Source organism: Spermophilus citellus (genome assembly GCF_964194105.1).
Source record: "Spermophilus citellus genome assembly, chromosome: 2".
Taxonomy (NCBI): domain Eukaryota; kingdom Metazoa; phylum Chordata; class Mammalia; order Rodentia; family Sciuridae; genus Spermophilus; species Spermophilus citellus.
The window spans coordinates 158,794,276-158,810,545 of NC_138183.1; the positions used below are offsets into that span (position 1 = coordinate 158,794,276).

A 16,270-nucleotide genomic window follows, 5' to 3' on the forward strand; every position below is an offset into this window, starting at 1 on the left:
TAAACTTCTTGCAGATAGAGAAAGGCCCTGAAGCAGGGAGAGATATATTGCTCCATATCTCATTGTCTTTCTTCTATTAAATTATTCACTAGACCGGAGAAGAGCAGAACCACCTTACAGGAAGAATTGAAAGTCCCTGGACTGGATGCCCGTGTTAAGCTGTTCTCCACACTCTGGCCTGGCATCTGAGAACTAGCAAGGCTCTCTTAGGCCATGTGGGCTCCTCCACCAAAGCTGTTGGCAGCTCCTAGCAGACCTTGTTCAAATCCTAGTGCTGAAATTGAGCATAGCCTACTTGCCAACTGACATGTCCTTTTCATCTCCAGCAAGACAAAGCTTCTATCAAGCACTTCACAGGACTAGTACCCTGTCCAGGAGCTATCTCAGGAAAAAGGCTACCATTTGAGGAACTGTGACCTGATTTTATTATATTTGATGCCTCTAATTTTCATTTTATTTCCTTTACAACTAACTTTCACTGTATGGTTAGTTTTTTGTTATTGTTATTTTAAGTTTTAGCATGCTCTATAATTCTAAACTTCTCTGTATAAAGGAATCAACAGACTAAAATATAACTGAGTAGGGCATCATTGATGAAATTTGGTTCTATCAGTTGGTAGATTTGGATGTCATCATGTTTTTAAGTAATATATTCTAAGACCATTTCTGAAAAAATTTAAGTTTTTTTTTTTTTGTAACAACCTAGTGAAAAGGACTAGCATATAATTATAGCACCTATTTTTCAGCTCTATTATAAGCACATCCTGCATGGGGCACTTCTAGGCAAATAGGCAATGATAAGGACCCAATTAAAATGTAATAAGTGTATACTATTACTTTACCTTTACATTGTATTTCACAGTTGACAATACACTTTCCCAACATCTCATTTGGTCCTCACAATCAGTGTGAGGTAAACAAGGCAGGTGATTTATCCCCATTTTACAGATGAAGAAAAAGACTAAGGATTGGTGGTAAAGTGACTTGCCTGAGGTCACAGTCAGTAAGTAGTTGAGCAGGGGCTAGCTAGAACCTATGTTGCCTGACTTTTCTCATCTAGTGCTTTTCCATGCTTCCTCAACTGTGAAAACATACTGATGATGAGGTTGACCAGAGACCTGATTGATAGTGTAACTTTCTATTTTAAGGAAGAATTTTATTTATATTTCTTTGAGTTCTTTGGAGCCTTCAATCTGCCTGAATGTTAGATAAACCAACAAAGCAGTGCTCTGTGATATTGCCAGGCCCATGGCCAGAAAGTACTGCTTATTTTGGAAGTCATGTTCCTTTGCAGGCACACAGGATCCAACTATCAGTACTATTTCTATTGTCCATTGGGGGCCACATTATAGGTGCCTTATTTCCTTAAAGGTCAATGTTTTTGGTATCTGAAAACAGAGTGAATCTTTAGTTTTCCATCTTTTACTTTTCAAGAAAAGATCTTCCCCACAGGAACTGAACCCAAGAAAGGAGAAGATGTGATAACAGGAAAAATGGGAGTTATAATTTAAAAAAAAGTCTCTCTGGAGATTCATGCTAAAGGAATATCTGAGCTGGAGTTGAAGCACTGGAAAGGTAATAGGTATAGACAGTAACTAGAAAGTAAAGATAGACTGAAGTCCCACTTGTTTGAAAAATCTCTGGCTTTTAATTCTCAATATTTGATTACTGTTTCCTAAAGCAAATAGTGAATATATGATCTGCCCACAGGACAGGGAACTGTAATTGAAGCATTTTGCCTACTTACTTATAAGTAGAAAAGTTCAGTGATGGAGGTCAACAGAGAGTGCTTTTTTTTTTCCTAATGAAAGTGGTACAGTAGCTCTGTTGTAGAGCATATGCTTAGCATGGGCAAAGTTCTGGGTTCAATTCCCAGCACAGAAACAAAAAAGAGGTAGAATGTTGATGATTTTATCATCTTGCTTATTTTGGGGAAAAAATGTTTAAAAAGACCTTTTAAGCGAGAACTTAATTATAGCACCAAAAAAAAAAAAAAAAAAAAAAAAAAAAAAAAAAAGTCCAGAATTGATTCAGGGCCTCCTTGGGAATATCAGCTCCTATCCCTTTGAAAACCTTATTTTGGCTTTCTTTGTTCTATGTATCTTTAGTGAGAGCACAACAAATTGCAGAGCACTGTGCCATCTGCTGTAGGTAAGGAATTCAAAATGAATGCTTTTTGTGTGAAAGTGTTTTTGTGTGTGTGTGTGTGATATTTTATAAACATGTTTTAAAATGTCCATCTCTTAGCAATACAGGGATGTTAGCTTTACCTCATCTGGTCAGGGTAGCATTTCTCCTCCAAAGAGTCAAAATTTAGCTTGTGTTAACTCCTCTGATCCTGGTAAAGAAAAAGTATCTAAGATACTTATTACTCCAGAGATTATTAAATATTGAAGAATGAGGACTACAGATTATTCATAATAGACCTTGATTGTAAGCCTTTAATTGTGGCAAATCTAGGATTCTCTCATCTCCAGCTCTCGGGCAGCCATCTGAAACTGAATTTTGTAACACTTAGTACCAGCCATTACTGAACCAGTCTGTGTGGTAGACACCTATAACCAAAACTTACCTCTCACCTGGTAGGTGTCATCTGATAAAAAAGAAGACAGGTCATTTTAATCTTTTGGGATAATCAAGCAAATTGGAACCCATTCTTTTTATTACTGAATTCAAGTTTAGAAGCAGATTCTTTGATTCAAATCAAGGTAATTCTTGATCCCAGCTATTTATTTAGGTCATACATTCTAGTTTGAATTTCTGAGAAAAAACTTTGAACACCCTATGTATTTCTGCAGCATGAGATCTGGGGTAAACAATCCTTTCTTGTATTTTGCATTTCCTGAGATTTATAGAAATAAGAATTCACTGTGATTGTATACTCACATGGCCATACCAGGCAGCCCTGCTCTTAATTTGGTTAATTTTAGTTCCTCTAATGAGAGAAAAGAGACATAATTAAATCTTGACTCCCACAGACATAGTAAATCTCATGTGTTAATCCATTCTTATACCCCTACATTAAATGCCTTGACTAAAGCAGATAAATGGACATGGAACTTAGCTTTAATTTTTTTGCAACAAAAAGATCAAAATTCCATATGGCATTGTTGGATTTTAGAGGCTCTCTGGTGTATTTGTAAATCTGAATGTTGCCTTTAATTTTTTCAATCTATTTAATCATGTGATTTATGCTGCAAATGAAATCAGGAAGCAGTACAGCGTGGAAGCAAGAGTATTATCCAATTCATTTGTCTTCCTGATCTTGTACTTTATTTCTTGTGTCAGTGTTTACATGCCATACTTAACTGTATTTTCTGTGAAAGAAAAAGTTAAAATAAATCTTGACACTTTAATTTTCCTTTTCTTAGGTGAAATGTTTTCTTTTGCTTTCAGCTTTTAAATCCTACTTCCCTAAAGCCTATACCCCTTGATGCACAAACTTTCCTTCTAGCAAAAAGTCCAGAATATTTGTCCTGAAACTTTAGTATGAAGCCTTTGGGAAGCTCAATGAGGGCTAGTTCTTTTTTTTATGGAAAAAAACAGGTACAGCAGGACTTACTAAATGTTTGAAAACCATACCTAAAAGAGATGAAATTCCTAGATCCATGTTAAGTTTTTGGATTGAGAATCTCTGGTCTGTGAGATTCTACTTTTCAGAGAAATTCTGATCCAGCTATATCTAACATTTGGATAATTTCCCTGTTGTTGAGGGTTGTCAGGAGGAATAAAACATTTTTCTAAACAAATTTCTAACATCATCCTATACCCTCCACCTTATATCTAATAATTACTTCTAGAGGCCATCAGGTTTTGTACCATTGTAATCATTTTTCTCCCCATAGGGCCCAAAATGGCCTTGAGATTTGGTTTATTCCTCTCATGTTGTTTAGGAGGAGAATGCCTTTATTGATTGAGTTCAGCAGGGAGAAAGTCACAGCCTTAATTTTTTCCCTCTGTCTAGAATACCATCTTCTCTGTTACTCCTTTAGGTCTGAGTCTCTTCTAAAAAGCCTTTCTAGACTTCACACCCTGTGATTTCTTCTTCTTCTGAACCCTGTGGGGTACACAGTGTCTTTACTAGGGCATAGAACTTGAATGTAGAAACCTTGTCAGCCTGTCTCCCAAGAACATTGTTCACACATCTGAGATAAAGCACCTTGCCATGCTTCTGTGTATCTCAGTGTTTAACAAGGTTTCTTGTACACTTTGGTTCTATCCATGTTTATTGACAATGAAGAGCAAAGACACTTGGAACTAATAAACAACTGTTAATCTGATTTTGGGATGGATTCTTGGACCACAGAAAATATAGCAGGTCATAAGTCCTGCAAGTCCTGAAAGGGCAATTTATGAATGAGGCTTCGAGTGTGTATAGTTCAGTAATTCTCCTGAAGTACACAGTCTTCTGTACAAATTCCTCAGGGTAACTTGTAAGTAGAGAATGTTTTTTCCCTTGAATATTTCTATTATCACTTGATTTTTGAAGCATCATACCTATTGCAGGAGACCTTCTGAATGTGTGTGTGTGAGCAAGCCTGGCCTGCAGGTGAGAGTCCTACTCACAACATACCTCACTAGGGAAAGGGTGTCTGACACAAGATGACTTTGTAGTCACATATTCAGATCAAATAATATTAAGTAGTAAGTGATATTTTTAAAATCTGTTTTGGCTGTCTTCAGCTGTGGAATTCACATAGACCTGACATTTAAACAAATTATAACTGACAAATTTGATAAATGAGGGAAATCCCAATTAGGGATATGAGATTATGGAACTGTAGTGATAAGGACAGACTAAAAATTTCCTATTGTAGTTTTGCAGAATAAACAGCTCATGTTTAAATTAATAATTGGGAAAAAATAACAATTGCGTTCAAGTAGCATTTTACCAGAATATCAGCCTTTATTTGTCTTCTTAAAATGTAAGTGAATCTTCGAATACCTTTGTGAAATACTTCAAGATAAGTAGAGATTTTTGGTTTTGCTTCTAATTTCTGGGTTTATTCTGTCATTCCGTGCTTAGACATAAAAGCATAAATCAGGTGACTTCCCAATGGTGCTAATAGCCAAAAGTTCGTGATTTAAGACAAACTTCTTTTTTTGTTTTGTTTTAGTTGTAGTTGGACACAATACCTTTATTTATTTTTTAGTACCTTTATTTTATTTATTTTATTTTATTTATTTTTTATGTGGTGCTTAGGATTGAACCTAGGGCCCTGAGCCACATCCCCAGCCCTAAGATAAGCTTCTGATGAAGGTTTTCCTAAGACCTACAACCATGGATTCCAGAATTACCTACCTCAGGAGGGCTGTTTGGTCTTTTGCTTGCAGAAACAGTGTTTGGCAACTGGTGCCCTTGACCTTTGATTTGTCATTTTAGCTCAGAGTTCCAAGTTGCCAAATGAGAATGGGCTGCTTTTCAATTTGTTTGCTTGCTACTTCAGCAGGGTTGTAGTCAGTGCTGGAAAGTTGTACTCTATGAGGCAGCTATTCTCAGCCAGAGTTGCATAAGAGAGTTACCTGGGGACCTTTTTTTAATTATTTTATTTTTTTACCTGGGGACCTTTTAACATTGACACTCTGGTTGACCCCAAGGAATTCTGAGTTATTATCTAGGTGTGAGTCCAGGCACCATTACTTTTAAAAAATGCCATGGATGATTGAGCATACTGGTGCACACCTATAATCCCAGTTTGAGGCCAGTCTGGGCAAAATAAAAATAAAATAAAAAATAATAAAACTGTTTGGGAGTGTAGCTCAGTGGTGAAGCACTTCTGAGTTCAATCCCCAGAACTGCAAGAACAAAAACAAAACAAAATCTCTCTAGATGATTTTTCTGATTGTAGCTAGAGTTGAACACCACTACTGTTGACAAAGACTACAGGCAAACCTCACAACAAAGATCAAAGATAATTAAACAGGTAGAATACTTCATGGCTTTTTCTAATTCTGATCTAATTCTGGTTACCTAGGCCTTCATGTAGGCCTCTTTCCCCTCACAGCCCCTTTTCTTTACCTACTCTGACCTGTCAAACCTTACTTGCCCTATCTCCCATGCCCTTTGGGCCCAACTTGCCGGGAAACAATTAACTAATATAGCACTGAAGTACACTAATGGATGTTAATAATTCACTGCAGTTCTCTTCCCATTGATTCTCATCTGAGTACATTGAATGATAATACATCTGGGAAAAAAAAGAGATAACTACAGTTTTGGCAATTTCAGACCTATTCAGTGCCGTTTATTGATTTATTTATTAGGAAAGAATGAGCAGGCAGGTCACCTTCAGGAAGACTTCCTGCCTTCAACCCTAACACTTGGTACTACTTAGCCTACTCAGGTAGGACCTGTGGCTGTATCGAGTAGGATAGTGGGAAATAAAATGTCTGTGGATATTAAGCTCTTAATACAGCTCAGGACACACTGGGGAAGTCAGCTTTTATAGTTTTAAAAAACATTAGTTCTGTTTATTTGAGATGAGTACAGTAAAGACCTTCCTTTGTTCTTTTGCCACTGCTCTGTTGAAAGAGCTTCCCTGGGGCTGCTGCTACCCCCTCACACATGAGAGCAAAGGTTAATCTCATTTTGAGAGAAATGACCTAAAATGTGTTCAGTCACCCAACAAGAAGACACCATGTTCCACTTATAAAGTTGGTCTCACCTTTTTATTGTGTCCCTATTAAACTGTGTCTCTAACCCTCCCTGGTATTTCCTATACCTCATTCCAATTCTTTTCTTGCCAGTGAACTTTGTGGAGATGTAGGAAAGGAGGCTGATTTTTTAGTGCTGCATTTATAAAAGAATCTTAAGAGTTTTTCTGACTGTCCTACTCCCTTTCCTTGTCTTTTTCTATATTTGTGTTCTTATAGCCTGATTACTAGAGATATTCTAAAAAAAAAAAAAAAAAAAAAAAAAAAAGCAGTACCAAAGTTTAAATTTGCCATAAGATTTTTTTGTTGTTTATTTTGCTGTCTCACAACTTTAGGCCACCTTGTCTGCAATGCCATTGTAGAGGATCCTCTACTGTCCAGCAGAGGGCATCCTACTCTCACTAAAAACTTCAAAGCGTCTTTCCCTCCTGCAACGTAGTTTGTTTCAGTATTTTGTATTCATGGTGTAATTTCAATATGTAAATTGTATTTTTTTAAGAATCATGCACCCTAAACTGCTTTCTTATAATCTTTTAACAGTTGCAAAACTTTCTTGAAGAAAACCATATCCACAACTTAGCAGGGGATGAATTGTCCATCCTAATAGTGATTCCTTGGTTGGTAGATGATCTATAAGCGGACACTTCTCCATTAATTTCAGTTCTATTTGCCCTGACCTTGATTGTATATGTACATAATAAAAGATATGTATTTAGTTGAAGGGAGAAATATATCAGCCACCTGCCCATTTTCAAATTTTCATATGAGAGCAAACCATATCACATACACATTGCTACCTTTACCACTGCTAATTTACTGGCATTGTCAAAGACAACTCAAAGGATATATAAATGTCTAAGTTTTTCTCCTTCAAATGCCTAAACATCATCTATAGCTCAGTAGTTTAATGGAGGGCAATAACATTTAGCAGGTTCTGAGACCTGTGAAAGAAAGACCTTAGGATATCTTCATGTTCCCCATGCCTACACCATGTTGTGAAGAGTGAACACTTGCAGAAGGAAGTAGAATTTGCTTTTTTGGGGGGGTGGGGTGGGTATCAGGGATTGAACTCAGGGAAACTTAACCCTTTTTATTTTTTATTTTGAGACAGGGTCTCCTTGAGTTGCTTAGGGCCTTGCTAAAATGCTGAAGCTGTCTTTGGACTTGCCATTCTCCTGCCTCAGCCTTCTGAGTCTCTAGGATTACAGGAGTATGCCACTATACCCGGTTAAACTTTGTATTACAAAAGTGTCAGATAACCCACCTAGACAGACTTGGTCCTTGAGGAATAAGGTCAGCTCTGCCAGATATAGAATGGGGATTCCCTTCTTCATGTGTGTGACACATGACACCCTCCTTTGAGCATAACATTAGAAACATGGGGACTATGTGGGTTTTGGGCTGGTATTTTGTTTGTTTGTACTTTTTTGTGTGTATGTAGTATTGGGGATTTAATCCAGGAGCACTCTACTATTGAACTACACCCCCAGACCTTTTTTACTTTTTTATTATTTTGAGACAAGGTCTCACTAGATTGCCGAGTTTGTCCTTGAAATTGTGATCTTCCTGTCTCAGCTCTGGAGTCACTGGTATTACAGGCGTGCAGCACCATGATATATATATATATATATATATATATATATATATATATATATATATATATATATATATATATATCTCCTCTAGATTGTCAGATTTGCTCTGTGGAGAAATAATGCAAATAACAATTAATACTTAAGAAGCATTTGGGCTGAGTGTTAGAGCAATTGCTTCTGCATAACACCATGTGCAAGACCCTGAGTTTGATGCTCAGCACTGCAAAGAAAAAGAAAGAAAATGTTTGCTTTATGTCAGGAATGATTTAATTTGCTTCTTCTCTCATAATCCTTACAACAATTTTATGAGGTAATAACTATTAACCTTTTCACATAGATGGGGAAACTAATGCTCAGAGATATGTGTTTTGCCCAAGATCATCTAGGTAGAAAATTGCAGACTGGGATTCAAACCCAAGCAGTCTGGTTCCAGAACATCTCTTTTTAACCATGATCTATACTTCCTGAATTATGAACTCTTTGTCATCATCCTTGTCCTGATGGTTGCTGTTTTGTGGTGCTGGGAATGGAACCAGGACCTTGCCCATCCTAAGCTTCACCATTGAGCAATATCCCCGGCTCATTTTGACCTCTTTGAAGTCCACAATCTTTGACTTCCTTTCTGGATGTTATGATGGACAACCTGGAAGGATTAGATGGGTAGAGAGAACAGGATCTAGTCAAGGTTTTTTTTTTTCTTTTTTTTAAATCCTCTTCTTAATCCACTTTCCATAACCAGAGCCTGAAGATTGTCCTCTGAAGACACAGTGTGTAGATAGTACATTCAATCTTTGTAGGGGCTTTTCTAGAACACTGTGGGGCCCAGCTAATTTTAATCACATAGCTAGATCAAAGAGGGAGCTAATTTCCTGAAGTCCTAGAAGTTAGTGGAAATTCCAGTTTCTGATTACAGACCCAGCAGGATTTCTGCAGAGATATGAAAGGCATGTCCAGGGGATCTTGGCAGTGAGCCTTTCTCACTCCTGTGACTTTTCTCCTAACAGTTCTTTAGGGAGATCAGAAAAGGAAGCAGGAAGGAATATCATCTTCAGGGGAGACTCCGACCACAGGCTTTCTGGAGAACAGGAATGTTTTAAGTAAGTCCTGCCTTTGTGAAATCAAACTTCTGTGTAGCTGGAGCCTGAGGCAGTGTGCCAGCTGCTGAGAGCTCTGCTTACATTGGCTGGGTCTAGTGCAAGACATGGTGATAAGAGGCTTGCAAAAGTAAGAGACAGGAAGCAAATCTGGCCTCTACCTTCTGGATATATATAACAAGGAATAGCTGGGCAGGAGAAATCTATTAACTACATATACATCTGTGGATGTCACAGGCAACAATAGCCAGGAGGAAGCAGAGGAGCCTGCAGTATGGTAACCAAGACCAAAAGGTTTGTTTAATAGGTAATAATCTTCATGGTTCAGAATTAAAAAGCCTAGATTCAATGGGGTATACAGAATTGAATCCTGCAACAGAAAAGGGGCAACAATGGGAAAATGGATGAAATTTGAGTAAAGTCCCAGATTTGGCAAGTAGAACAAAATAAGGTACAAATCTATGCATTGAAAAATCTCCTATGTCTGTTTCCCACGTATGTAGTTATTTTACCACATCAACCAGTGTTACAAGTACATGTCCTTCTAGAGTTTTTAAAAATACATATGTAAGCACATATGTGTGTATTCTTTTTTAAACAAATGGTAAGATACTATATGTATTGTCTTGGTTCTCACTTAAAAAAAAATTAAGATTTTTTTTTCCCCCCGATGGTGCAGGGGATGGAATCACCCAGGGCCTTGTAATGCTAGGCAAGTGCTCTACCACTGAGCTACACCCCCAGCCCCTAAGAGAATTTCTGATATCTATTAAAATCAAATTATCCACTTAGGAGGAATCTATTCTGAACATTTGCAGCTCAAATTATACCTGCAACTTCAATAAAACTATATACCCTGCTTTTTCACTTGATACTGTAACAAATTTTTGTTGAGCTATGTATAACATCCAGCAAGAAATCCAGGGGTCCTGTCTGGAAAACATTAGAGCCTATAGCAGGACTTGGAGGCCAAGACTTTTGAGAAAGGTCCGTGTGCTTGTTTGATCATCTTAAGTCTACCACAGTGGGTAGAGGAAGTCTAATTCTGGCTGCTGTTCTTGGGGAGTTGGGGTGCATTCCCACCTTAAGCATAGGTCTCCAGATGTTCTCTTTTTGTGTTTGGCATGGGCACCAGATTCAGTGAGTCCTTGGTAATAAGTGACACAACTTCTAACATTTGTGTAGTGTTTTCTATTAACAAAGCACTTAATGTTGTGATCATATTCCTCACAACTCAAGAGGTAAAATTCCTATTCTACAATGTAAAAAAAAGTCTTATAGAAAGTCTTCTAGAAGGCCTTGAATCAAGTCTTCTGAGTCATGTACCCTTTTCATTCTTTCACACAGTCTTCCCTGTTGGCGAAACTTGATTGACCAGAATGTTTTCTTACCTGCTTCTACTTTCTCAGTAGATAATTACTATTGGTGGCTAATGTCTGAGGCTTCCTATTGCCAGGCACTAATTAAGCACTTTATATGAATTTAATCTTCTTATTAACCACATAAAGGTAAGCTTGACAATTCCACTCTATAGAGGCAAAACCCAAGATTCAGAGAGGATACATTTCTTGCCCGACTTTACGTAGCTAATAATTGGCACAGCTGGAATTCCTTCCTTCCTCTCCCCCACCTGCCTCCAGACAGAATCTTACTAAATTTCCCTGGCTGGTCTCGAATTTACAATATTCTTGCCTCAACCTCCCCAGTCACTGGAATTATAGGAGTGTGCCACTCTATCTTCCCTGACTTCCAGAGCATATTCTCTTAACGACTATATGTACTGTCCTGAACTAGAACTGACAGTTCCATTTCTTTAATTTGCTTGTTCCAAAACTTCAAGCAGGGCTGGGGATGTGGCTCAAGTGGTAGCGCGCTCGCCTGGCATGCGTGCGGCCCGGGTTCGATCCTCAGCACCACATACCAACAAAGATGTTGTGTCCGCCGAGAACTAAAAAATAAATATTAAAAATTCTCTCTCTCTCTCTCTCCTCTCTCACTCTCTCTTAAAAAAAAAAAACTTCAAGCAAAGTTTTGCTCTGGAAAACCAAATTTAAACGAAGTCATAAGCTGTGGAATAAGTAGGGTCAAGGCAGGGAGTAGTGATATACCTGATTATGATTTCCACAGCTTCATCTGATTAAATTGTGTGACTTCAGGTAAAGTCTTTTTTTCTTTGTTAGAGAATTCCTGTCTATAAAAAATAGGATTAGAAATTTGCCCCCAAAGTAAACAGAGAAGAGAAAAAAGGCAAAAATATTGAGGGGAAATGTGTTCCACAGAATGATGACATTGTTTGCATAAATATAAACTTAAGATATCATTAATTGATAATTACTACTTTGTAATGATTTAAGTATAGACCCGGGAATTAGTTTACCAGGGTCATCTCGCTAAATGAATACAGTTGTCACCTCCTTATCTGAGAGTTCTGCACCCATGGATTCAATCTACCATGAAACAAAAGTATTTTTCAAAAAATTATCTGTGCTGAACATGGAAAGACTGTTTTCCTTGTCCTTATTCCTTAAACAATATACCACAGCAACTATTTACATAGCTTTGACATTATATTAGGTATTATAATTAACCTAGAGATGATTTAAAGTACATGAGGAAGACATATGTAAGTTATATGCTGTTTTGTAGAAGTGGTTTCAGCATCCTATGGTTTTTGGCATGGGGAGGGGGGTCCTAGAACTCATCAGATATTGAGATACCTAGGAATGACTGTAGTTGGAAAGTACCTCTATGTGCCTTAAGTTTTCTGTACACGAACTAGGCCATCTGCCACTCTCTTAATGGCCCTTTCAATAGGACAATAGTCTGGTCTGCCCTGAGAGAACCAACCACAATTCTCCTGCAGCTTATCTTCTCTCCACTGGCTGACTCTGGATCAGATCAGCATTTTATTTTTTTATTATTAGTTACACATGACAGTACAATGCTCTTGATATATCATACATTTGAATCAAATGGGGTATAATTTCTCATTTTTCTGAGTGTACAAGTTGCGGAATCACATTGGTCATATAGTCATATATACATACAGCAATACTATATGAGCACGTATTTGTAAATCCCCATCACTGTGAGAAAGAAGTAAGCTTACTAAATATGCATCGAGGGGCCCAGAGAGGATGATAATGATGTCATTCAGATTCCTCAGAATTGATCCTTTTCTCTTGTGACATACTGAGAGCTGTTTTACACCCAAGAGGTGATGGCTGTCAATTCCACCTGCTGTGCCTCCTCATATTATTGATGTTTTGTCTTATGGGAACTGGGCAAGTCCAAACCTGTCTTTCCTGGATTCACCCTGGATGAATGAACTGCACATGGGTGTCAGAACTCAATGCTTTTGTGCCGAGAATGTCATTGTTTCCTGAGGGCTGCCTTAAATCCTCAACCTAATCTCAGCCAATGCCTCCGGTGCTCCCTGGTCATTAGTTTTTAGTGGTGAGTGAGGAAAGTAGAGAGGAGGCCAAAGGGAGCAGTAGAGAGGAAAGGAAGATGTGGAGATTGCTCAATGCCACAGTACTGAACTGGTAGAGCTTGGCTACCTTCCAGGAATCCAGAAAGATGGATCATCTTGTTAATCTGGTAGAATCCATAGCTAATAGGAACATAACTGCTTATTGATAAGAAGCTAGAATTATTGTTTGCTTTTATTCTGGGCAGAAGTGACCTCCAAAGATTCTTTTCAGATCCTACCTGAGTAGATGTTTGTTCATTGACATGGAAATTATTTTTCCAAGTGAACTTTTTAAATGGATGTCTTTCAAATGTCAATTCATGTTAGAATTACTAGGGAGCACTGTAAAACATCTGGCTCCATTCTTTTTATTTATTTATTTTTAAGATGAGAGAAATATATTTTTTTTTAAAGAGAGAGTGAGAGAGGAGAGAGAGAGAGAGAGAGAGAGAGAGAGAGAGAGAGAGAGAGAGAGAATTTTTAATATTTATTTTTAGTTCTCGGCAGACACAACATCTTTGTTGGTATGTGGTGCTGAGGATCCAACCCGGGCCGCACGCATGCGAGGCGAGTGCGCTACCGCTTGAGCCATATCCCCAGCCCATGGCTCCATTCTTAGGGACTCTGATTCAGTTGGTCTAGAGTGGAGGCCAGGAATCTGCATTTTTTTTTTTTTTTGGTACCAGGGATTGAACCCAGGTGTGCTCAACCACTGAGGCATCCCCAGCCCTGTTTTTGGTTTTGTTTTGAGACAGGGTCTCACTAAGTTGCTCAGGGCCTTACTAAATTGCTGAGGCTGGCTTTGAACTAGTGATCTTCCTGCCTCAGCCTCCTGAGCAGCTGGGATTACAGGCATGTTCCCCCCCTCGCAGCAGGAATCTACATTTTTAACAGACATTTTAAGTGATTTAGATGGTAAGCAGACCACACTCCACCAAACACTGTCTTGGTCCAGTTTTGAAATAGCTTCTTTCTTTCATAGTCTGTTTGATCACTTTCTTTATTGAAGGATTTATTGGCATTTCCATGTTTATTACCTGAGTTATTCTCACAGCATCACAGAAACTAGAGCAGGAACCAGAAGTGGTTAGCTCTATTTTATTGAGAGTGAGGGGCGTAAGGTACAATTGAGGCATAGGGAGAGGTAGGTCACCATGAGTCAGACAGCAGTGGGAATTGAAGTCCAGCATTGATGACTCTAAAACCAGACAATTTTCTGGCGCCTATTTTCTCAGCTTGTGATTTCATATTTAATCATAGTTATTCTTTAGGTCTCCAGTTCATTGGCTTGGGTAAGCAAATCATATCTGAATTTTAAACAATATAGCTTAGCATCTGTGTGTCAGTTTTTGTTAGCCTATTAGCTCTTCTAAGCTGAGCTAATATCAGCGATGATATATGTGGAACTGACTTAATCTGCTCTCTGAGCTTGCTTCCTTTGTCATTTCTGAAGACATCTTACATAAAGTAAAAAGGATCAGATTCATCCTTTCCATAACAGTAGGAACTCTCTCTGATCTTCTAACTGGTAAAGTACTAAATGAAAAAACTCTTATCCCTCTGTCTCTAAAATTTGAGTAGTATATGGGTCATTTATATATATATATATATATATATATATGGTATAGTTGGACACAATGCCTTTATTTTATTTACTTATTTTTTACGTGGTGCTGAGGCTCAAACCCAGGGCCTCGCATGTGCTAGACAGCACTCTATTGCTGAGCTACAACCCCAGCCCTATGGGTCATTTTTAAAGGAAAAAAATTCTGAAAACTCTCAGTCAACTTAAATTATCCTGACTATAATGTAACTTAAATTTACAAATATAAGCTAGGAATATAATGTTCTTTTATTTTTTATTTGTAATTCTCATACAATTACAAAACCAAAACAGACTTACAAATGAAATACAATCACAAAACTAATACTGGCATGGTGTGGTGGTGCATGTAATACCAGCGGCAGGGAGGCTGAGGCAGGAAGATCACAAGTTTAAAGCCAGCCTCAGCAAACTTGAGGCACTAAGCAACTCAGTGAGACCCTGTCTCTAAATAAAATACAAATAGGGCTGGGGATGTGGCTCAGTGGTTAAGTGCTCCTGAGTTCAATTCCTGATATATATATATATATATATATATATATATATATATATATATATATACCAAAACCCCCCACAAAAACAAAAACTAATAATATTCAAGTTATTAACATGAAAAATGATGTCTTTTGCTAAAACTAAAGCATTTCTTATATTGTGACTATGATATTGCCTGTTAAAGTTCAGCTTATTTTGAGTTCACCAAATGACCTATGATATCTTAATTTCCTCACCTCTTTTGGAACTATTGAGACCGCATAGTCCTGTGATATCATTTGGCTTTTATTTTGTGCTTAAAAGCATCTTTTTCATTTTAAATCTGTCTCTTCTTTTCTCATTATCTCAGAACAATCAAAACAGTACTGAAATACACAAGTAGATGTAGGTTCTGAACTTATGTTGCAATACTGACTTGCAGTCATCCTAATAATCTGAACATGCTTATGTAAATCTTAAAAATTATAAAAACTAAAAACGCTAGAGAATACATCTACCCAGAACTAATTTGAGAAAAACTGTTCAGGTCTACTGATTCCCAAACTTTCACTACTACTAAAGGCTCTGTCACATGGAGATGTGAGGAGCATAGTGAAGAGAAGAATGTGGTTTTTGTTGACTTCCCAGAGGCTCATGCTTTTAAAAAAACTCTCCTAAATTTATTTATTAGCAATTTTAGTTTTATTACATGTATAATCATTTCAGAGCTTATCATTCTAAGTTGCTTAAATTCCACTCCAAAACAAACAGGACATTTTAGTTATTTTGTGCTGACCTAAAAGGGTAAGGGAAGACTTTCCATAGCTTTGTAAGAAAAAACTCCCAGATCCTGTCTCTTCCAACTGCTGCCTTTGAGGACTCTTGGAGGTCTGGGGAGGCCAATTTAGGACTTATTGTACAAGCAAAGATTCTACCCCACCCAATTTGGAAGGATTAAAGCTTGTCCTAGTTTTGCTTGATTGTTGTACTTCTTGCATGCTAAAGAGCTAAAAAATGGGAGGAAGAAAATACAACAGAAGGCACCATTCCAGTACCAAACTGAAAAGAAACACAAAAACAAGAGAGCAGCATGTTTTCAACAGCTTGCGTGGAAAAAACATTGACTGGGGAGTTTGGACAGCACTGTTCATTTTCTCTCACCGCCCGAATTATTTGTCTTTCAGAGCAGGAGCCAGGCCAAAGGAAGAGGTGGAGGGGGTTCTGTAGAGGCTTGAGGCCAAGAGGGGGAAATTAGGGCTGGCGACCCAATGGCTGGGCGCCAGGATTAAGTCAGAGGAGACGCTAAAGCCTTTTTCCTCCTGGCCTCGGGCACCCTCTTTGGCTGCCTGAGTCCGGAGCAGGCACAACACGCATCACT

The 16,270-nt window shown here is 38.0% G+C and overlaps 1 protein-coding gene across 2 annotated transcripts in view; it reads left to right on the forward strand.

Moving 5' to 3' along the window:
- The window catches only part of ALG9 (ALG9 alpha-1,2-mannosyltransferase), an 86,835-nt gene extending 84,709 nt beyond the window's left edge, over nucleotides 1-2,126 (forward strand). For both annotated transcript variants that reach the window (XM_081266010.1, XM_081266012.1), the window contains one exon: nucleotides 93-2,126. In XM_081266010.1, the coding sequence (XP_081122136.1) occupies nucleotides 93-130 (38 nt within the window). In that variant the 3' untranslated portion in view covers nucleotides 131-2,126. The remainder of the gene's footprint in view (nucleotides 1-92) is intronic.
- The last annotated feature ends 14,144 nt before the right edge of the window (nucleotides 2,127-16,270 follow it).